The sequence below is a fragment of the Cuculus canorus genome, chromosome 4 (genome assembly GCF_017976375.1).
Source record: "Cuculus canorus isolate bCucCan1 chromosome 4, bCucCan1.pri, whole genome shotgun sequence".
In the NCBI taxonomy this organism is placed as follows: domain Eukaryota; kingdom Metazoa; phylum Chordata; class Aves; order Cuculiformes; family Cuculidae; genus Cuculus; species Cuculus canorus.
Window position 1 is genome coordinate 55,158,327 of NC_071404.1, and position 21,308 is coordinate 55,179,634.

Genomic DNA, 21,308 nt, shown 5'->3' on the forward strand with positions numbered 1-21,308 from the left:
TAAATGTGGCAGGTGCTTGCTCTTTTTGTCCCAGAACAAATGAACAGCTTTGCTGGACTGCACCACTCAGCTTATCCATCACATCTCCTTGAGGGCTGCCTTGTGTTGGCTATGAACGAAATCACTCTGGACTTTCCACATATGATGCAATGTGCTCCTGGAGGCCTGGTCAGGGTTTTTTGTCAAACCACAGGTGCACATGGCCTCTTCTTTTCCTGATGAAACTCCTTTTCATGAGCCGTGCAGTGGCTCAGCTGTGTCACTTTGCTCAGCATGGTGCAGCTCAAGCTAACATCTATGACACATCTCACGTGGCCACGCCAGTGTGCAAGCAGCTTCTCAGAAGGCACATGAAAGGAGGAAAGAAAGAATGTGCCTCTGCAGCTTATTTCCACCTCGGGCCTCATTATAACATAATGAGGATGGCCAGTTGGACCAAAGTTGAGCTGAGCTGGGAACTCTACGTCTCCAGGAAGAAATCCAAGACCACCAACCACTGTGTGTGTAGACTATCACATCATCAGGACAAGCTGGAATCCCCTTGGTCATGGCTGGACTTGGATCAGGGTGCTACAGGTGAAAGGTCATGGGTTTGGAAACTGTTTTGACAAAGTGCCTCGTTCCTCCCCCCTTCCTAATTAATGGTCTTGTCTAGATGCTTCTCACAATCAACTCTCTACCTCCTTAGCTGGCCAAAAACTGCACCTGTCCTCACTCCTCAGAGCATGCTGTTTTTAATTCACAGCCCCCAAATCTCCCTTCCATCAGGAGGTTGCTGCATTTTCTAGGCAATAGATAAAAAAAATAAGATTGACAAATGGATTTAGCATATGACCATCACGCATCATTTATTAAAAATAAAAAATACTAACTGGAAGGCTCACCTACTGCTTGTTTGCCTTGCCCATCTGAGAGATGGAATTTAAATTATCATGTTACTTTAGGAGCAGTTTATAATCCCAGTATAGCAAAGTCATATGTTTTTTATGGGATGGGAACAACAGATAACAAGGATTTCTGCAGTTAGCATTATATCAGGTATGATGGCGAGATACTGTTTAAAGTATAGTTGTCATAGATGGAAACGTACAGCCACAGTTCTGCCTTCCTGGGAGAAGACAATGTAGCGCTGCCATCAGCTTGCTTGAATTTGCAGGGTGTGTATTGTCCCAGATACTTGCAGCTTGATTCACATTCTCACCGAAAAGAGGGAATAACTTCCCGGAGTCTGTAACTGGCTCACCTTTTTGCAAAGCATGAGGGTTTTTTTCACCATAGGTTCAGTAGAGTATTTTTCTATCCTCTTTTTGATTTGCAGACTCCAAATTTTTTTCCAACTTACTGACAATGAGGGATGCTTTCTAGCTTAGGCTCTCTGAACATGGGGAGGGGTTAATGAACCACAAGTTGAAAACTGTTGTAGTATGAGGCAGGCAGGGCAGTGCTGTGTTTCATTTCACGTTAGGAATTCTTAACAGAATAACCCTATCTGATGTTTATGTTTCCAGTCATCTGTGGTAGTAAAAATAGTTAATATTAGCTTTAGTAAAACCTAATTGAACTTTAGTAATGAACTAGCATGTTCTTGTGCTAAGTGCTGTACAAATACAGAACAAAAAGTCAGTCCCAGCAGCAAAGACTTCAGACTTCAAGTACAGAGAGATGGCTGCAGACTCAGGGTGGGGAAGGAATGGATAAATCAAAGCAATAAGGCGATGCTGGTGGTTCAGCTGCTGTCAAAGGTGCTTGTGGGTGAAAGATTAATGAGAGTGAAAACTCTTGTTGAAAATTTAATAAGCAGTCAATGGAGGGAATATCGTCAGCCAAGGAGCCAGAGGTTCTTGGGCAGGCATTGGAGGTGTCCCTTGGGGGCCAAGCCCACTGTGTGTTAAGAACTGGAAAACATTTCTTTGATAGGAGCTTAGACAGATAGGGCTGTAGTCTACAGTTGTTGCTATGACATGAGGAAACTTTCTAAATATCAAAGTCACAATATTGGGTTTTGCAAAAAAAGATGTAGCACTAATAATGAACAATTTGTTAGTACAAAATATATTTTTATCTAGAGGTGACCAAACGTAAAAATCCATGATCAAAAATGTTTTCTACCCCCAAACGGAAGCAATGAAAGAAAATAATAAAAATTTTTTTTTGCACAGGTTTCCCACTAGCTCTAGTTCTGATGAGCATTAAACTACAGCATTTATTTGAGTACCTCCACAGGTACTAATTTAAATGGAAACAAAACTGATATGAGCATTTAACTGCTGATCACTTTAGCAGTTATTGTGTTTGTCCCAAAATCTCAAGCAGTTTCATCAGTTTGCTTAGATGCGAAAGCCTCAGATGTCCCCAGTACAGCCATCAAAAACCATCTGCTATGTCTTTTTAGGTGTTCTATAAGGCTAATGTGTGCTTTCAGCAAAAAGGACCATGATACAAAGACTGTTAAGAAGATTGAGATGTGAGTTGCTTTCAGTGTAGAAGTACCTTAATGAGGAGGAACTCATAGCTACAACGTCTCCTTCATTCAGTAGAAAAATTAAAAAAACATCAAATAAAAACAACTGGGGATAAGCCAGGTATTTAAACGTGGAACAAGCCACCTTCTCTATTCTTGACTTTAAACTGAGAAGGCTTTGAGGGAAATATTATTTGACACCTTGTGCAAAGTGTACTGTAGGAAAATGATCATCACTGTATTTAAAAGGGCTAAGTGGGTAAAATACAGTATATTACTATGCATGGGAATACAATGACCTACTCCTTCTTTCTGATTTGAAGAATTTTAAATTGTTGCGTCAAGCTGCCTTCTCCCAACTTCTCATCATTTCATAGTACTTAATCATAACCTTCACCATAATTTTCTTTCTAAAATAGCCAATAAACCCTTCACTCACAGCCTAATCCTCATTGTTCTCTGTGACTCTCCTTTCCTGTAAGAGTTTTCCATTGCTACAATGTTCTTAATGATGATCTCTGAAGCCTTTGCAGTTCTACAGTGAGTATTTTCCGTGTTTTCTTTTATTTTTCAGCAAAGGTGCCACAAGAACACTAGATAACATTACCAAAGTGTTGCACCTCAAGTGCTCCCACTGACCTCTACAGGACTTTCTGCTTACTGAATCATTGGTAAATCAGCCTCCATATACTTAAAAATGTTTAAGATTCAGAGAAGTATTTCAGGAAATACTCAAGACTGTACTGACAAACACATTGCTCAGATAATTTTGATGTGGATTTTTCTAAAGCTTCAGGTGGCCATTGGATTCATTAATGTATCCATTTCAAAATTCCTGGCAATTTTTTCCAGAACTATGTTGTTCTTTACTTTGTGTGTATTTATATACCTTGAAGAGTCCATTAAAAGTTATTATCCTTAAGGAAAAACACAATACTTGTGAGCTCTATGCTTATGATTGTACTGAATAATTGAATGTTTTATTAATAATAGTTGATTTTTTAAAAAAAGTGTGCAAACCTGCCAATTGAATATTGATGAATAACATAGTCACAGAAATAAAGAATAGATTATAAGGAACAGAAAACAGAGATACATATGTTATAGCAATCACACAAGTGTACATTTCTGATTTCTGACTGGTCTTTGGCCTGCTTTGATAATAGCAGTGCAAAATTGCTGTATGAGTTTTGCTAAGGGCACAAAGACTAAAAATGTGTCAGAGTATCTCTTTGTGTTAATTATGTATTTTTTCTTCCTCTTTTTCTAAGTAGTTGTTTCCTAAAAAGAAAAGGTGAGAGGAAAGCCTGTGCTTCTTAAAATTTTGATTTCCTTTAAAACTTTATTTCCTCTACTTCAGGAAGTTGGCATGCAGCAAACCACTTCTAAATCAAGCTGCAAGCCAGTTCTGTAAAAAAAACAAAGAGTTTATTGGTACCAGACGTTTGTAAATAAGTAATTGACACTCATGCTATAACAATAAGCAATTCCAAAAAAAACAGAGAGCTGCCAGAATAAACAAGTTTTCAATGAGCTCTATCCAATGCTGTATATCCACTGGGGTCAGTCCCATCAGTGGTGGTCAAAATAATAACTCTGGGACCAGCTGGAGTTCTGCAGTGCAGCAGCTGTCTCCTGGCGTTGTCTTTTCCTTCCTTTGCTGCAGTCTTCCAGTGGGATGCCAAGGCATAGCCAGGCTGTGAGCTGTAGCAATGAACAATGCATCTGAGGGTTGGTGCCAAATCAAAGCCTCTGGAATTATTAAGGTTTGGAGCTACAAAGGACCAAGGTGAGATTCATGCTGTTGTCAAGGGGACGTAGGCTCAACACTTCAGCTTTGGAGGGACAAGAATCACTCGATCAGTCACGCATCCTCCCTTTGGGTCACTGCTGTGGGGATGTGGCTTAGGAACAGACAGCACATATTTACCCTTCGTCCATTCTTGGTAATGGGTGGGACACCATGAACATTTGTGGGTTTTGCAATAGCATCTAACAAAATTTTGAGGTAGATTTTCCCCCTCTCCCTGCCATTTCAAGCTCCTGGCTGGCTCTCCCCAGTCCACCCTCTTCACCACTGCTGCCATTTCCTGTGCTTCCTCCTTACCACCTGCACTGTGGGCTCAAGCACGTCTGTAAAAAGCTGCCAGAGCACTAATGTAAAAGGAGGCTGAAGCAGACATTTGCCACATTTCAGCAAACGGCAACAGTCATATAAATTTCAAGGCAAAACAGAAGGTAAGAATGAGTGTAGGGTCTGTGTCGAACTGTTAGCACCCTTTGGTAGTGGTGGGCATGTTAAAAACTGTGTTAGATAATAAAGCAGAAAATTTCCATTCATCTCAGTGAACTGGTATGATTTAAAATGAGGTAACACAGACTTCTAGACTGGCTCTGCTCCTTCACTCCTGCCTAATGCAACATCAGAAAAATGTGATACATCAGACCAGTGAGCTAGGTAAGAAAGCATGGCTTTATTATTATTGTGATTATAAATAAAACAACCAACCAGCTTTATTATGTTGCTGTTAAAAGTGTTGGAATTTTTCAAAGGCCTACCCACCAAATATTGCAAATAACAGTAGCAAAAACTTTTCATTTTGTACAAACACCAGGGTGACTTTTAGCCTATTCCACCCTCCAAATGTATATCTGTTTGACCAAATGGTTACCAGAAAAAAGTAAGAAGAATGTTGAGACCGTTGTTCAGTAAGCACAACCATTATTTTGCAATATTTATTGAGCTCTGCAGCGGGTTTTGTGGGATCACAATTTGGCTGGTTTTAGTAGCAATTGTTTCAGTTGTGTCACATGGATTCTTTCATGTTATTAGAGCTGAATGCTGTTATCTGCCATTTCGGAGTTGCCAGTTCTAGATCTTGCAACAGTGCGTTTGTACGCTGTAACTTATAGCAAAATACCATGTAATTGGAATACCAGCTTTACCCTCTCTGCTATGTACATCTATCCAGGGAAGGTGTCTGGGCACCTTTCCGATTCAATCTGGTTGATTGAACATTATGCATTCAGGTGCATTACTTTCAAAACCTATTCTCTAATGTTTAGGTATAAAATGTCCCAGGGAAAGCATACCGATAGGTGCCACTTAAACAAGTTTTGTTGAAAAGACACATGGGAATTTTAGGATGACCTTCATTTGTTTTACCAAAACTTAGGCTACACAGTGCTTTGAGACACAAGTATAGTCAGATGCTTTTTCTTGTACAGCTAAAATATATGGGTTTGGGTTTTTTTTTTCAATAGATTTGCATATCTTTCCAGAAAGAACTTCTCTTCTTAAGCAGCAGGTAAGGAAAGGAATACAGGTGAAATATTTGGGGAGGAATGGGAAAGGACATTTAATATATTTAATCTTATTATACATTTTTCTACATTAAAGTCAACAGGCTGCAAATATATTCTGCTACAAAGATTTGTGTAAGAAATATCTCTATAAGAAAATACATCTCATTAAACATTTCCTGTAAATAAATTATCCCGAATAACTATGTTTTGCAAGAGGAAAAAGGATAGACCAATGATAAGAAGAGATAAAAATTGCTGAGACCATATTTCTGCAAACACCTCTGCTCATGCTGTGTATCATTTTCTTCTATATATAGTCAAAATGACAGCAATGGAGTTTCTCTTCCAAGTATGATGTGTGTCCTGTACCTTTTTAATGTCTTCAAATTCTGCTATATCTGAGCCTTATTCCTGTGTCAGTGACACTGGGAAAACTCTGAAATAGCAGAGTTGCAATGATAGGACCGCAAGATAACACTGAGACTATTAAAAAACAGAAGACCCTCTCGGTAAATAAATCCAGCTCCAGTGGGGAAAGAGATGTGAAATACTCTTCTTCTTCAGACTCTTATGAAAGATTAAGGCAATGTAACTGAGGTCTCTGTCCTAGTTGGGAAGTATGAGTATGGTGGTTGAGCTAAGCTATAGCTTTCAAACCACCATTGGTGGAAAGAGGTGTCAGCTATGAGTTACAGGGTCTTCAAAGTTCAACTACATATTGGTCTACACACATTGTTCAGAACTGATTAAACAGAAAAGTCCCTTGTATTACAAAATATGAAAATGGGTAATTATAAATGGATAATTACAACTTAGCAGTAGGTCAATTATAAAATCAGACTTCTTTAAAGAAATATCAGTCTCTTTACCAATGTCTATACAAAGGAATACTTGCAAATAATTAAAATGAAGAAAGACCTGTGAGACAAGTCAAGGGAAGGAGATTGTCCTTTTTGTAACAAGTACAAAAACAATGTAGAGTTGTCAGCTTGTTTCCAGAGTCCATATACTTCCATCATTCCTGACAGAATAGTCCAGACTGAGAGGACATCAAGTTCAGGCTGAATACATGATGGAGGCTAGTATGCTGTGACATCACATGATGTTTAACAAGTCATTTGGTGTCATATCATCTTCTTCCATCATTTTCTGCAGGAGAGGAGGTGCACACAAAAGCCAACCCCTTTTTCTTTGCTGCCTCTAAGAAACAAATCCATTATATTTCTGCAGAGTGCCATCAGTAACCTGTTGCCATTAATATACTGTAAAAATTTGAGTTTGTAGCAGTATGTTTCTAACACCTCGAAAAACATCTGTATCATCTCTTATAACAGTAATAGTGAAACACATTCACAGCTCTTTCTGTAAGGCACTTCAACACTCTGCTATTTCTTTTGGAAACATCTATAATACAAGCATGCTTAGGCAAGGAAAGTATATTTATGACTAATGAGCAACTGCTGTATATAATTTTGGATTCAGCATGCACACATTTGCTTCATCTGTTCAACCCAACGTATACTAGCAGTAAACTGAGGCAAATACAAGCAATTAAGTGCCATACTATGACATTGAACTACACAAAGCATTTCAATTTACCTATCTATAGGAAACAAAACCCTGTTTAAATGTCTCCTCTTAGAGAAACTGCTACTGTCTTGAAAATGTGAGATGGCAAGTTTTCACCTCTTTCATGAGGGCCTGCAAAACATAGCACTCCTGTCCTGCAGGAGTGCTTTCTTTGCTGAAGTGTCAGCCCTGAATGACAAGGATCTGTGGACATTCACAGTAACTTTATTTCCATTTCTCACACCTGCAATGCGGTTGATAACCTTCAGTCGACAGATGTATCTTCCGGGCAGGCAATGCTTCCTATAGGAGTACAATGTATATAATTCATTTAGCAGCCATTACCATGCTGGACACCCACCGCAGCCCTAACACTGAACCCCTGAAACATCATGGGACAACACAGCAAGGTAAGTGACATGAATGTCCACTGTACTTGTTTGCATCCTAGCATTTCCCACAAACTCTAGAAGTTATTTACAGAAGAGCTGCACAGTAGGAGAACTTCAGCTGCACTTGTGTTTACCATCAGCTCAAAAAGAAATGCTTTTGGTGTGACTTCTACTGCTACCCTAACTGTTATGTTAGCCATTCTGCTTTCATTTGCAGTCCTCGTTTCCCGCAATGCCATAATGTATTAAAATACATAAAGCCACAGTCACTTAATACTATCTTCCTTATCCTCATTCAAATTTTCTGGCACACGTGAAGTCTTGATTTAGAAGAGGAGGTGGCATCTTTCCACACTTTGCAAGACAGCCCCTTGGCACAGTCACATCTTTGGAAAATCTCCAGTCCATGGGAACCTTTCTTGCGCTGTTTGGTGCACACCTCCCCCTGATGCAACACAGGCTTGCAAATTTTGGTCCAGAAATGGCGAGCACAGCAGTGTCCCTCAATACAGTCTGATGACCGTAGGCAGGGATCGCCTTCATGTCCTAAAAAGAGCAACCAAATTATTTTACCTCATGGGAAAATGTACAGATTCACTGCAGACTGATGCAAATGAGGCTCAGAAAAAGGAGAGATGATATTTCCACCTGTGGCTGTTTGAAGGATGTAGACATAATGGATGAAATTAATTAGGACAGTTCAAGTGGGCAATTAATGAGGCCTGCCATAAGACTCAGTAAGGTGAAATTCAGCTATAGGACTATAAGCAGAATTACAAGTGCTTAATTACATGATTGTTACAAGAAGAGGATATGTGCAATCTTGCACAACCGAAAAACGGATTGTCAATCCACCTCTGACACAGAGAAGAAAGCAGATGCTATTTCAATCATAGGAACTGTTGGTTGATATTATACCACATTTTTAGTCATGCTGTGAATTCTCATGATAGATGCGACATTCATCACCTGTGAAATTACCTATTTCTGGTTTGCACTACTGTATCTTAACAGCAATAACACGATTCATGACACGAAGGAACAAAGCAGAGTAGTACAAATGTGATCTTACCTTTTATGTGTGACAGTTTGGAGCGTGACCTCCCTAGGTTTTGCCATCCTAAATCCTTGCTAGCATAATGACCATTCTTCTTGTTACGTGGCCCTTCAAGAGCAGGGATGTGAGGTGTAAGGATGCTTTCGGTTACTGGTATGCAAATACCTGTGAAGAAAAGACAGACAATCAAAGATTTGAACAGGAGGAAAAGCAACCAATATACAGACTAGGATCAGGACTAGGACCATGAAGGTGTTGGGGCTTGGCCTTAGCAACACTTGGCTCTCATCAGACCTCTGTCTCTGATCCCCAATACCTAACTTCACTACAGCTCTGCTTCAGTCACTGAAAGATGGTCTTGCTGTTAATTTGGTTTTACAGTCTGAGCACTCAAAGACTACCTCATACACATCTCTCTCCAGAGGACAGTATGGGAATACAAACAGTACTGTTATAATCCTCTCCAGGAAGAGTAGATTAAGGATTCATTAAGTCTCTTTTGCTTCCTTAAAAATATGGGTTCTGTGCAGTCTTCCAGTTAATCAAACTAGAATATATTGCTGTGATTTCAGTTAGCAGAAGCAGCATTTTAGGTGTGCCTACCCCAAAATGGGAAAAAACCTATTAGTACGCTAGCCTTAGACATAGTGATACTATTAAAGAAAAGGAAGTGGAGTGGAATGAAGTAGAAAATGGAAGTTTTCTTAGTTTAGAAAAAGGAGCAGAGTCACCCAGAAAAATACACTGTTGCTGGGAACACTGAGAGAAATAGATGCTATCAAAATGCTGGTTTTAATGGAGGAAACCCAAGAAATTACTGATATACCATTGTTGCAGCGGTTCCCAGGGCAACACATGCCATCTCTGTGACAACGCTTCTTCTTCCTCCGGCACATCATGCATGCAGACGTTGCTTGATGAGGACTGTGACAGTATCGCCCAACTTCGCATTCCTTATCGTTGGTGCAAGGATAAGCCTGGTGGGTGAAAGTAAGGTTTATAGTGAAGCATTCCTTTATACACGGCATATATGCAGCCCATTTAATAAAAACGAAACCAACAAAACCAAAAATAAACCCCACATCCACCAAAAAAACCTCTAAACAAACAAACAAATTGACGGTCGAGATACCATTCACTAGGGCCAGGGATCACAGAAACATAGAAACACTAAGGTCGGGAAAGACCTGCAAGATTATGAAGTTCAGCCATCAGCCCAACATCACCACATCTAGCAATCTTTTAAGCTCATGCTGGTGGTGAAGATGTATCTGCTTAAAGAATTAAGGAGTTACAACCAGCTCCCTGGTGATTTGATCTTTTCTTGCTTCAAACAGAAGTTGGCACAAGAGAGCTGATAATTTTTTGGGTTCAGGCCTCCGATTCATAGAAAAGAGCTTAAAACTCCACAGCAAAGAGTAAACAGAGCCATAAAATTAGCAGAAAATGCGAAACACACCCTCTGATAAGTAAAATTTTAACTTAAATTCCAAGGAGGCATTTTCCTTTGATAGTTGTGAAATACACTGATGGGTAATAAGTTCACGGTTCTGACAGTAAACATCTATATCACATTCATATAAGTTCCTTTGCAATTGCACCACTCCCCACTGGCCCACACCAGTTGGACTCCTTGAAAGTGAATGAACATTACCAGTTAGCATTTCACTTTGAGAACTTTTACTTCACTTATGGGCTTAGTGTACTCCTTACACCTGCCACCTGCTAAACGGCACCCTGTGCTATGCAGCTTGGAATATATTACAGAGCACAAACTGTCTTGCATATATGACTCCCTGCAAGAAGAGGCACAAGTATACAATCCTCCCGTATTCATCAAAACCAGCATTCTCTTACAGTAAAACCGACTTTGGAAAAAAAGTGTGTAAAAACACTGCATTCTCCCATAAAAGAGACAGAAAAGTTTATTCCTACAATATAAAAAGACATGATGCTTAAAGGAGACATAGCAACACACACTGCCACATCCCAAAATGCTTTCAGCTCACTCCCACACGGCTACAACTATGCTATCTATCTGCATCTAATTTATTGACTACTAAATTAACCATAGATTTTTTAATTCCTCAAAATTACACTTGAGGAATTTGTTTGGATAAAAAGATAGGGATACATTTGGGCATTTTCTGAAACAATGTTTACATTTTCTGTACTAATTATCTTCAGCATTTGAAATAAATCAAAGTATTGTTTTTACAGTTTTCAAAAGGACTCTTACAATTGAATTATTCACAACAAACAAAAAGCTCAATTGGCTAATTTTCAGTGTAGGCAGATTACTTATCTAATAACAATTTAAATTCAGCTTGCTGCTGCCCCATTACTTTTGCCCTCTGAAGATCTGCCTTGAAGAATGATTTGAGAGTACAGCTGTTTGGAGTAACCTGATGTATGTGTAAGTCTTTCTCCATTAAAAATAAACATTTCTTCTTGACTTGAACCTTGAGAGGATGAACATCATAGATGACCAGATTTTTTAGCTAGGCGTAGCCATAAGACACAAATGGAAACACTCACCTGTTTCATACTTTGAAGGTATAAATGTATTCTACCTATTCTAACAACGTGAAAATAAAGACCTTTCCCCTCAATGTCACCAATCCTTTTCCTCATTAAGACTGACTTACAATTTATGATGTAGTTACCATAAAACTAACTAACTTAAAAGTACCTGACTTTTAAGTCAGTACCTGACTGAGACCTTACTAAATTCAGGATTTAACAATGCAGAATAGTGATTTTATATAGACCTGTGCATGGTTATAGTGAATCTAGAAAATACTAACACTGCTAGCTGGCGGAAATGGAAATCAAAACCAGATGAATTAGCTAAAACCTGGAGATGAAGGCATTTTAGACCCTTGTCTGTCATCAAGACCTTCATAACCGCATCTCTTTTTTTTTCCAATATGGGCATGTGGCTTACACCTGCAACTTGTCAGCAAGAAGCCTACTTGCAGGGCTTTTTTGTTTCTCAAATAGCTTTAAAAAAAAAAAGAGAGTTCCCTGATCCTGAATGGTGCTAATGAATGCTCTCACATACCATATCTAGTGTCTGGTTTACTTTTGGCTTTTAGCCTGAGTGACATGTAAAAAATATTTTAAAATATGCATCTAATTGCCAACTCTCAGTCCTATCTTTAAGAATGGTCAAAGTAATCAGAGACCATTTTCACACTAAAAATTGCCAAGAAAAGTATTACAACTCAGCCTTTTGTCTCAACCTAGAGCTTCATCCTAAATAAAGATGACACTTCCGAAATGAAAAAAAAAAAAATCCAAAGTATTCACTTACTTATGACTGCAGCACATTAAAAAATTATTTTGTGTTACATGTAGCTCAAAGAAAAACTGGCAAAATGCCTTATGTCTGTCTCCTAGTCACTAGAAATTAATTGGAATAGCTCCTTCTCCTAGGAAAGTAATTTCTATTGCTGCACAGTACTTGGCATTAAAACACAAAAATAAAATAATATAGTGTGCATAACCTTGGCAAACAGTAGGGAAAATGTATTCGTAATTGTCCCATTGTTGGTAGTAGCTGAACCAATCTATGTATTTTTATATATATATTTTCTGAAATACAGGATAAAGAAAATTCTAAAATACAGGATAAAGAAAATATACGTGTAAAAATGTACATACTAATAATTGTCTATGCACAAGTCAAGGTTTTCAGAATTTCCTACACCACAGTGCCTGAAATACAGTCTTTCCGTTTAGAGAATTGCAGAGAACATTTCCTATATACACTGCAAAGACACAAATCAGACCCAGATGGAGAGGGAAAAAGCAAGCTGTAAACCAGCTCAACTTCCCCAACAATGATAACTAATTCTACAAGGCACATCATCCCTTCACATTCTTCAGCTATACATATCATTTTCTGGTCATAAATCTCTATCCATTAAACACGGCTTTGATATTATTGGAAACCAGATGAAACCAAGATAAAATATGTAGCACTCCCCAAAGCTGTATTTAAACAATCTTATTTAATTTTGCTAGCCCAGATTACAGGCAATCAAATCACCCATAGCATGACATAAACTAGATTTGTCTGTGATAATGAGTTGCATCTTTAGAAAGTGTTGTCTGATTAAGAGCGTTGCTTTGCTGAGCTGTTTTCTCATCAACCATTCCAATTACTTTTCTATCTTTGTATAAAATATACTCTTCAATGCATGTCCAAAAAATATACCTCAAAGGTGTACTGGATTTTTTTGCAAAGTTGGAGGGTTCAGGCCAAATATTTAGATGAATGCTGCTCATACTGTTCCAGGATGCCCTCTTCATCAGTACACCAAGACTAACCTTTGCTAGGCAGGTCAGAGCAACATGTAAATGGTACATTTTTCTTTTTTTGAGAGAGAGAACATGAATCTCCATTCCTGCCCTTCATGAATTTGTATTCAAAACAGCAAGAATGCATGACAGAAATACCCAAAGGAAACAAAGTAGATTTTAGAGGAGAAAAGTTTGGGGGTTTTTTATAGTTGAACAAGTCCTTCCAGTACTATTGAAGCTCCTCCTTTTTTATGAACTTCACAGTGAGGCTTAGAAAGGGAATGACTCTCGAATTTCTTTGACTAAGTAGCTAAATGCCATTCCCTTGATTTGCAGAGTGTTCAGGAATTTATTTCTACCTTTGCCTTCCCTTTTTGGCAGAGGAGATCTAACTTAGCAACTTTTCTCAGTGCAATGAGGTTTTCTTAATATTTTTGCTACAGTCAATTACTATCCTGTGTATTTAATAGAGTCATCCTGAAGGAAAGAGTTTCACTGCAAGCTGGAGAGATACCAAGTGGTGGGACTATCGCATTATGGAGTCAGTTAGCTCAGATCTCTCTGTCTGGCACTATAGAATGTAATGGAGAAGCAGTTCAGAGGGAGAGTAAGACAGATGCTGTAATGTGTTGAAGGGTGAGACGGTAGACTGATGGCGGACACTTTATTGAGCTTTGGGAGATAAGGGCTTGAATTTCAGTGTGGTCTCCAGAAAATATTTGAAGACAATATTCTCAGCCAGTGTCTTAGTCACTAGGTTCTCATTTGCTCATATTGTTATGTTTCATATGTTTTTAAGCTAAAGTAACTCCAAGCTGTACTAGCTAACTATGTCAGAGAAAGAAGAGAAGAGCTACTGGCATATTTACTTAGGTTGTGTCATCATTTGTCCAGCACAAGCAGTCCTAAACACTGCTGGCTCCAGACCCACCTTCAACATTGAGAGAGGCTGTGCCTAAATAAGTGATTTGGTGGAACAGATATCAGTAGTGACTCCCCCAGAAGCAGTTAACTTTGTGGGGGTTTTTTTTAACACATCATAAAGTCCAAGTGCAGAGTTGGTCCTGACAGGAGATCATGGCTACTACCACTCCCAGCAGAAGAAAGAGCATGGAGGTTATTCATTACGTTTTTACTATGGATGATGAGCAGCACTCAAAAAGAGAACTAAAGTCTCATACACCACATAAATGACAACATCACTGAGGTTACTGTTCTAGACACTTGGTCATCTTCTGTCTCATACAATGATCCCATGACCATACTGAGGACTGACCTGAAGAAGAGGATAAAAACCACAGCCAGCTGTACACCCAGAAAATAAGAGTATTCTACCTCTGCCAGGTCACTCCTTCATCACTCTCTGACCTGGAACCTCTTGCAAATGTGAGACAACTGGTTCAAGAAAATGGACACATGTTACCCCAGGAGTGGTTTTGCTGCCTTGGTACCACTGTGTTAGAAATCAAACTTAGGCTACTACTCACAATCTTGTACTTACAGAATCCCTAGTTATTAATACCCTGTGCAAACACCTGTGTCACTATGTTATGTTATCAGATCCAGCAGACATTATTTTCTTCTTTTGTATATCATATCCAATATAATATTTTATATTCACATCATGCCTATGAGACAGCTCACCACAAATGAATTGACACTGCAACTAAGTCTATCACTCACTTACTTAAAGAAAAAAGTTTATTTTCTCTATTTCAATTAATAATATGTTTATAAATTTTAAAATGTAGACTGTAAAGGAGGTGGACTCTGACCTCCGTACAGCCAGTGTGCTAACTAGATGAACAAAACTGAGCTCAACCATAGGCAAGAGGACAGAGTATCCACCCTCCATGTAAGAGATGAATAAGAAAGTCTGCCCTTCAGTCTTGGGACGGCATATATTGCTTAATATTCCACGGCCATTAGCCATCATGAAGCAACAAACTGGATTAATCATGATGAAAGCCTCTCATTTCCATCTTGTTTTGGACAGGAGAGAACTATCTTTCTGAGCAAGAACTTGGTCCCCATAGAGCAAACATGAAATAGCCACATGGGTATCAGATCTGCTTTTGCTTTTCTCTCTGTCTCTCTCTGAAGAATTAGTTCATCCAAAGTAAAAGCATAACAATAAATTAGAAAATGCAGACATGCCTTAACCAAATAGCCTGCTGTCAAGACTAATTACAAAGAATGCAAGTCATTCTTTGGCTCCTTGGTTGAGCTTGATTCTGAGTTGGGAATCTCAAATTTATTTTGGCTTTTAGCAGATCAACATTGGTGGGACAGTTGCATGAAACGTGGGATGTAGAGCTAGATGAATACATCAGACATGGATTAGTCCCACTCACCACTTTGGAGATACAATGAAGATCCTCTATGAAAGTTAAGAAGAAGACCTAACAATCTCAATAATAATACAAACTTTTGTAACAATGGAAATAAGAGCTTTTCATTCAGAACCACATAAATGTGGTAAAGCAAAATGAAGGACAGAAGGGAGGAGAGTCAAAGCTCTTTAACAAACAAGCAAACCAAACAAACTCTAAGCTGTTCATGGGTTGTTTTTTTTTTCTCCTTGCAAGGGAATTAAACTATTTTCTGATAGCAGCTCAAATGTATTCATTCAAATCCACGTCTAACTGACAAACTTCAGCCTATCTTTCTCATAGCTGCTAAGGAAACATGTACATTAAGATGTGGATGGGAAATGACCATCATTTACTACTATTTTGGTTTTAATCCCAAATGAGAAAAGAGTTTATCAGCCGCCATCTGGAGAAATGCAGTTTTCCCACAGCATTGCTGATGTTGCTTTTTTCTATTCTTAGCTCAACACAAGCATAGATGATAGCAAAGGATCTCACTGTGCATGAGCAGAAAGCCATGGTTAATTCATCCCGCGGAGGAAATCACGCTGTGCTCTCAGACAGCTCCAGACATGGATCCTGTCTCAGACTGATCTCACCAGAAACTCTTGACTCTCAGTGACTGTTGTGGCACAGACCATTCCTCAAAGCAAAACTCACAGTAGTTGCAAATGAAACAGATTTACTTCGTTCAGTTGCCATGACAAGTTTAATGATTCAATTTTTCTCACTGAGCATGCTTCTTGTTAAATTAATATATCTCTCACCCACTTCTCTGCCAGACCCAGAGAGAAAAGCACCATCTTATGCCTCTAGATTAAGCACAAGCACTTTCTTCTAGCAATAACTTATTTTTAACTCTTCAACTTTAAACAACTCTTCTGTTCATGAGGTCTGATTCACAGAGGGCTACAGCATGGATATGTATACTGCAACCTCCAAAGATAATTCCTTCAAACTGTGTGGCTAATAGTCCCAGAAGCCTGCATTATTAAGACAATAAATATTCATGTTTCAAAGTAATACTCAACCCACTGCTAGACCACCAGGGGAAGAACATTTCTAAAATGTGCAGTAGTCCAGCTCTCATGATTTGCTAGAGCCAAGGAAAACTCAGACAAAATTAACAGACTTAACAACCAAAAAACAAACTTCGCTGAGATCTCTCTGAACTGACAACGCTGCAGGACTCACATGGGTCGTGAGTCAGGTTTTCCTCATCCCAGTGAAAATGTCATGGAAAACTACCTCCCGTTCTGCAAGTGGTAGGCAGTTGTGGGGGCAGCTGTGCTTAGGGGGAGTGTATAGCTGCACCTGGTGGAAAGAAAATCAAACACCTTAAAATAAAAACAGAACCTGTGTTACCCAGTGTTGCATGCAGAACTAGCCAGTACGTGTGATGTCTCTTCCAGTGCAGGCAGAATACCTTCAAAGTCTTTTCCTATATGAAGTCTCAAATCATACTGTGGCCCTGTGTGATCTCTTGGCCCATAGGGTAGACTTCAATGAGCATTTTAGGTCTAAAGCAGAACCTTTTATGCAACATCTTACAATTCAACACCTTTTGTTACAGAACTGTCTACATTTTTAATCCAACTGGGTGGAGGCAATGTCTGTTTAACACTGGCCTTGGCTTCAGGAGGACATCCAGAGAAGGTAACTTTAAAGACTGCAAGTGGATCAATTAAATTCCTGGGTAGATATTGTTATCTGAATTAAATTGGACTAACATATTTTATATGTACTATGAAAGTATAAACTCAAAGGTGTAAGGCATTTAAAGTAATTCACCTTATAAGTTTATTCAACTTGATTCACCTTCAGTTCTTCATTTAGGTGAAACCTGGAATGGGTTATATTTTCAAATAACTTAAAAGGCAGCACACAAAGCCCAAAATATGCACAGATATATGTTGCTTATCCCACAGAGCAGCACAAAACTATCACCAGGATGCAGCACATACATTGTAGTTCCCAAGGCAGCACAGCTATAGGTCTTCTGATTCTATCACACCTTTAAGGTAAATTATCAGCCATAGACCTGTATTGATGTCACTCTGCTGAATTATGCCATTTTAAAGGAACTGTACTCTGTTTCCTGCCCTCCCCCCACCCCCCCACACACACACTGTACAACACAGGTGCTCAATTTTTCCCTCTTTGCCACATACCATGACCACAGGACTGTACATTAGTGCCTTGTTTTCAACATTCGGAGAGACCATGAGGCTCCTATGCTGCTAGATTTTAAAGGAAGCTTCTTGCTCTACAGAACTCTTACTTTACAGAAAACATGATTAAAGAAGGTTCAAAAATTTTGAGGAACAGTCAATTTCACCTCAAATTTTATGTCTAAATGTGTATGATTCATATTGTCTGGTAAACTGCCAGCAGCAGCATTACAACAGAGGGCATCAAAACAATGTTAGGTAATATTTGAAGTCAACAATGTAGTTGTAAATCAATGTGACAATAAGCCTCTAGGTCTTAATTTTATGTCATTTTCGAATGCATCGCTAAAGACTGCTGAAAGAATAAAGGTTTGTTAATACAGACTTTGTTCTATGTCCAGCCTTTTCAGCAGACTGTTCTTGCCCTTTTATCTCTGCCTTTTCCCCTCCTCTTTTCTGATGGTTTAGCTTTTTAATTTTGTCTCTAATTGGCTATTTATCATCTATTCCAGAGTAAGATTCTTCTGGCTTTTTGATCAACATGTTTACTGCAATGGATGAACAGTAGGTTGCCAAAACCAGTTTTCCCTCTGGATCTATTAACTTTAGAAGTATGGAGATTTTATTTATCTAAGAGTACTATCCAGATGGGAACAGCTAGCAGATCCTACGGCTCACAAAGCAGCAAACATTACACCACAGGTAGATACTCAGATACTGTGGGTTGGGAGTAAAACGAAACTGCTAGGACCTGGTAGTAAGTTACTCTTCTAACACCTAGATCTGGACACCACCAAATCATGGTGCCCTTTCAAGGTGAAGCTTTTACTGGGAGTCATCCCTGCAAGTATGTATTCACCACAAGAAAAATGAGATGCCAGCTTCAGGAAGTAAACTTCCTTTGCTTTTAAACATTCACAAAATTTAGAAAAAGCATGGGGGTAACCCTGTCTTACTGAAGTCAGCACAAAACCTCAGAAACTCCCATTGTCTGCTACAGTGCCTGGAGAGAGAATGCTTCCAGGTTATAAACATTTGTGCAGCATCTGTGATCCTCACCCTGGAAATGACTCTTGGTTATTTCTTTCACAATATGCTTTGCATTGCAGGATACAAAGCATTTAAGACACTAGTTTTCAAAACGAAGTTTCTCTGGCCCTCATGTTTAAAAGGACAGCCCCGAAAACATGAGTCGTGTCAGCTGGAGAGACAGCCAGATGCTGTATGTCTGAGAAGGATGAACCGCAGTCTCCACCTCAGCAGACTGCTGACTGCAATCTAACATTGTTACTGAATGTCAGCATTATTGTTTGTCTCCCTGATGGTCATTTATATAAGAACACCTGGCTCATACGCCTTTTTCAATCCCCATTTCTTCCTCCATGCATCAGAAACCACCACTGTCATCTGATATTCAAAACACTTTCCTTCTTTTCGTGCTCTACATGAGCCCCTCTGCAACATGATGATTGTGACTGTTCCATTGTGAGAGGAGCTGAGAAGGACTACATCCTTCGAACTCCAAAGTACCTACAGAGCATTGAAATTAAACAATAGAGGAATCAGTCAGCCCAGCTTTAATATCGGAACAAACAAACAATGCTGGGCACCTGCACCAGCTTGCACTCTCCAGTCTCATGCACCACAGAGAATTCAGAGATGTTCATAACTTTTGAGGGCAAGGAAAGGGGAATGGGGAAGGGTGATATTTCTTCAGTTCTTACCTTTAGTTTGCATAAGTGAGAAACAGCATGAGTCAATAAAGCAACTTGAGACTTTCCCCTTCATAACAAAAGGAGTAATTACAATAGGAGAGCATAGCTCCTCATCCTGACTTATTCAAGGAGCAGTTATGCTCGTATAAGGAGCCAGCACTGCTCACTCAGTGGGACTACCTACAAAGGAGCAGCTGTCCTGAGAAAGGGCTTGGTCGCAGCCCCCTGAGGGCACAGACAACCTATTCAAAGTGGTTAGACTCATATTGCTGCTCCTCAGTAAGAGTAAAAGGAAAATGTGTAATTCTAGGCTATTAAGACAAATTATCACACCTTACTCAAAGGAGGCCAAAGATGGCAGAAAGGGAAAGGACCCCTAAGATCACTAAAAAAAAAGTCATCCTACTCTTATACAATTAAGTTAGAGCTGCCTACCCAACTTCAGCCTGTGGTAAATCACAAAACAATGAACTTTTCAACACTATTTGCCCTTTTTTCGTTTTTCTTTTAAAATGCTCCTGGTTAATTTTGCATAAACAAGAAAACAGGAACAACACAGCAAGGCAAGAATAACTTGTGAGTAAAACCAGATGAACACTAACATATTTACATAGTGTAATGACTTCACTATTAATTCAAACAAACCCAGGCCCCAATTCTCAAAAGAGCAAGCAGAGCACATGCAGTCCAGGAGGCAAGAACAGAGTGGCTTCGGTCTACATTTATGTCTGCAGCTCCTGAGTTAGTAGGGACTGGTCTTAGTTTCAGTTTGCAATAGCCACTGAGGGACCATCTTTCATTCCAGACATCGTACTCTGACTACACCCTCTTCTTGATCTTATTGGCCCCTTTGTGTCTTCAAGCAAGACTTCCTTCAGTGCTAGGCACCATAACACAGAAGGGAAAGGACAATAGGATTTCAAAAAATATCTAATTCATAGGGAAAAACACCTAATGTCATAGAAATGCAAAATAAAAAAGAGAGGGGGAAAAAATTGCAGACTCGAGCCCACTACCTACAAAGGACAGTCATTTCTTGAAAAAGATACACAAAAAAAAAGTCCAAAGAAACAGGAATAATCCCATGCAATTTCTGAGTCAAGCCAAAATGGACATTGTCCTATTCTAGTCTTTGTCAGCATGCAGTTACCTAGGATTCTGTCATGTAACATTGAATTTACAATAAATCCATCCTCCACCCTCAAAATAAGCTGTTCTGCAGCTGAGACTTTTATTTATCCTCTTCCCTGCTATGTTTTACTGCATCTTCTGAACTTATGTTTTCAAGCACTCTCTTCTTGTCTGAAAAGAATATTCTTAATGTGGAGTTATGGAATCTCTTCTTTGTTCCTAGATGTCTTGGATGTTGATCAACAAAAAGTCATTAAAAAGTTTAATCCTCTATGCTTGGCACTACATCAGTCTGAGAGCAGTTTCTTTGTAACAGCCTTTGGAATAAATATCCATTAAAGATTTTTTTTTTTCCTTATATGGGTCACCCACACTTTAAAGTGGGTGGCCCTTTCGTTTATCCCGTTACTATATTTCCACTTCTAAAGCTAAGCCAGATGCAGCAACCTGATACTTACTTTTTAGTTCACGCAAATTTATTGTAAAACGAAAACTTCCATGAATATCTGATACTTGTTAGGAAAACCAAGAAACAGGAACCATGGTAATATTGCACCATCTTCTTGACAACTTTTATTCTGCATGAGCTGGATCCTCCAGGGTACTGCATGCTTCATGAACAAGCATTTGTCACATGGTCAACCCATATTTGAACTACTCTTGTTGGTATCATTTGGTATTACTCATTATAACCATGCTCAAAGAAGTGTCTAGATGAAATACTTTCTTATAATTCTGCACGATCAGTTCTGTAACTGCTAGGTAGTCTACGTAAGCAAGACCAGACAAGGACAAAAGAGATTCTAAGGGATTTTGTTTGTTGGTT

The 21,308-nt window shown here is 39.0% G+C and overlaps 1 protein-coding gene across 1 annotated transcript in view; it reads right to left on the reverse strand.

Moving 5' to 3' along the window:
* Positions 1-3,515: 3,515 nt before the first annotated feature.
* Positions 3,516-21,308, reverse strand: part of DKK2 (dickkopf WNT signaling pathway inhibitor 2) — a 45,411-nt gene continuing 27,618 nt past the window's right edge. Inside the window, exons 2-4 of the mRNA XM_009564991.2 lie at positions 9,612-9,762; positions 8,801-8,950; positions 3,516-8,274 (exon numbers count right to left, since the gene is read on the reverse strand). Of these exons, the coding sequence (XP_009563286.1) occupies positions 8,024-8,274; positions 8,801-8,950; positions 9,612-9,762 (552 nt within the window). The 3' untranslated portion in view covers positions 3,516-8,023. The remainder of the gene's footprint in view (positions 8,275-8,800; positions 8,951-9,611; positions 9,763-21,308) is intronic.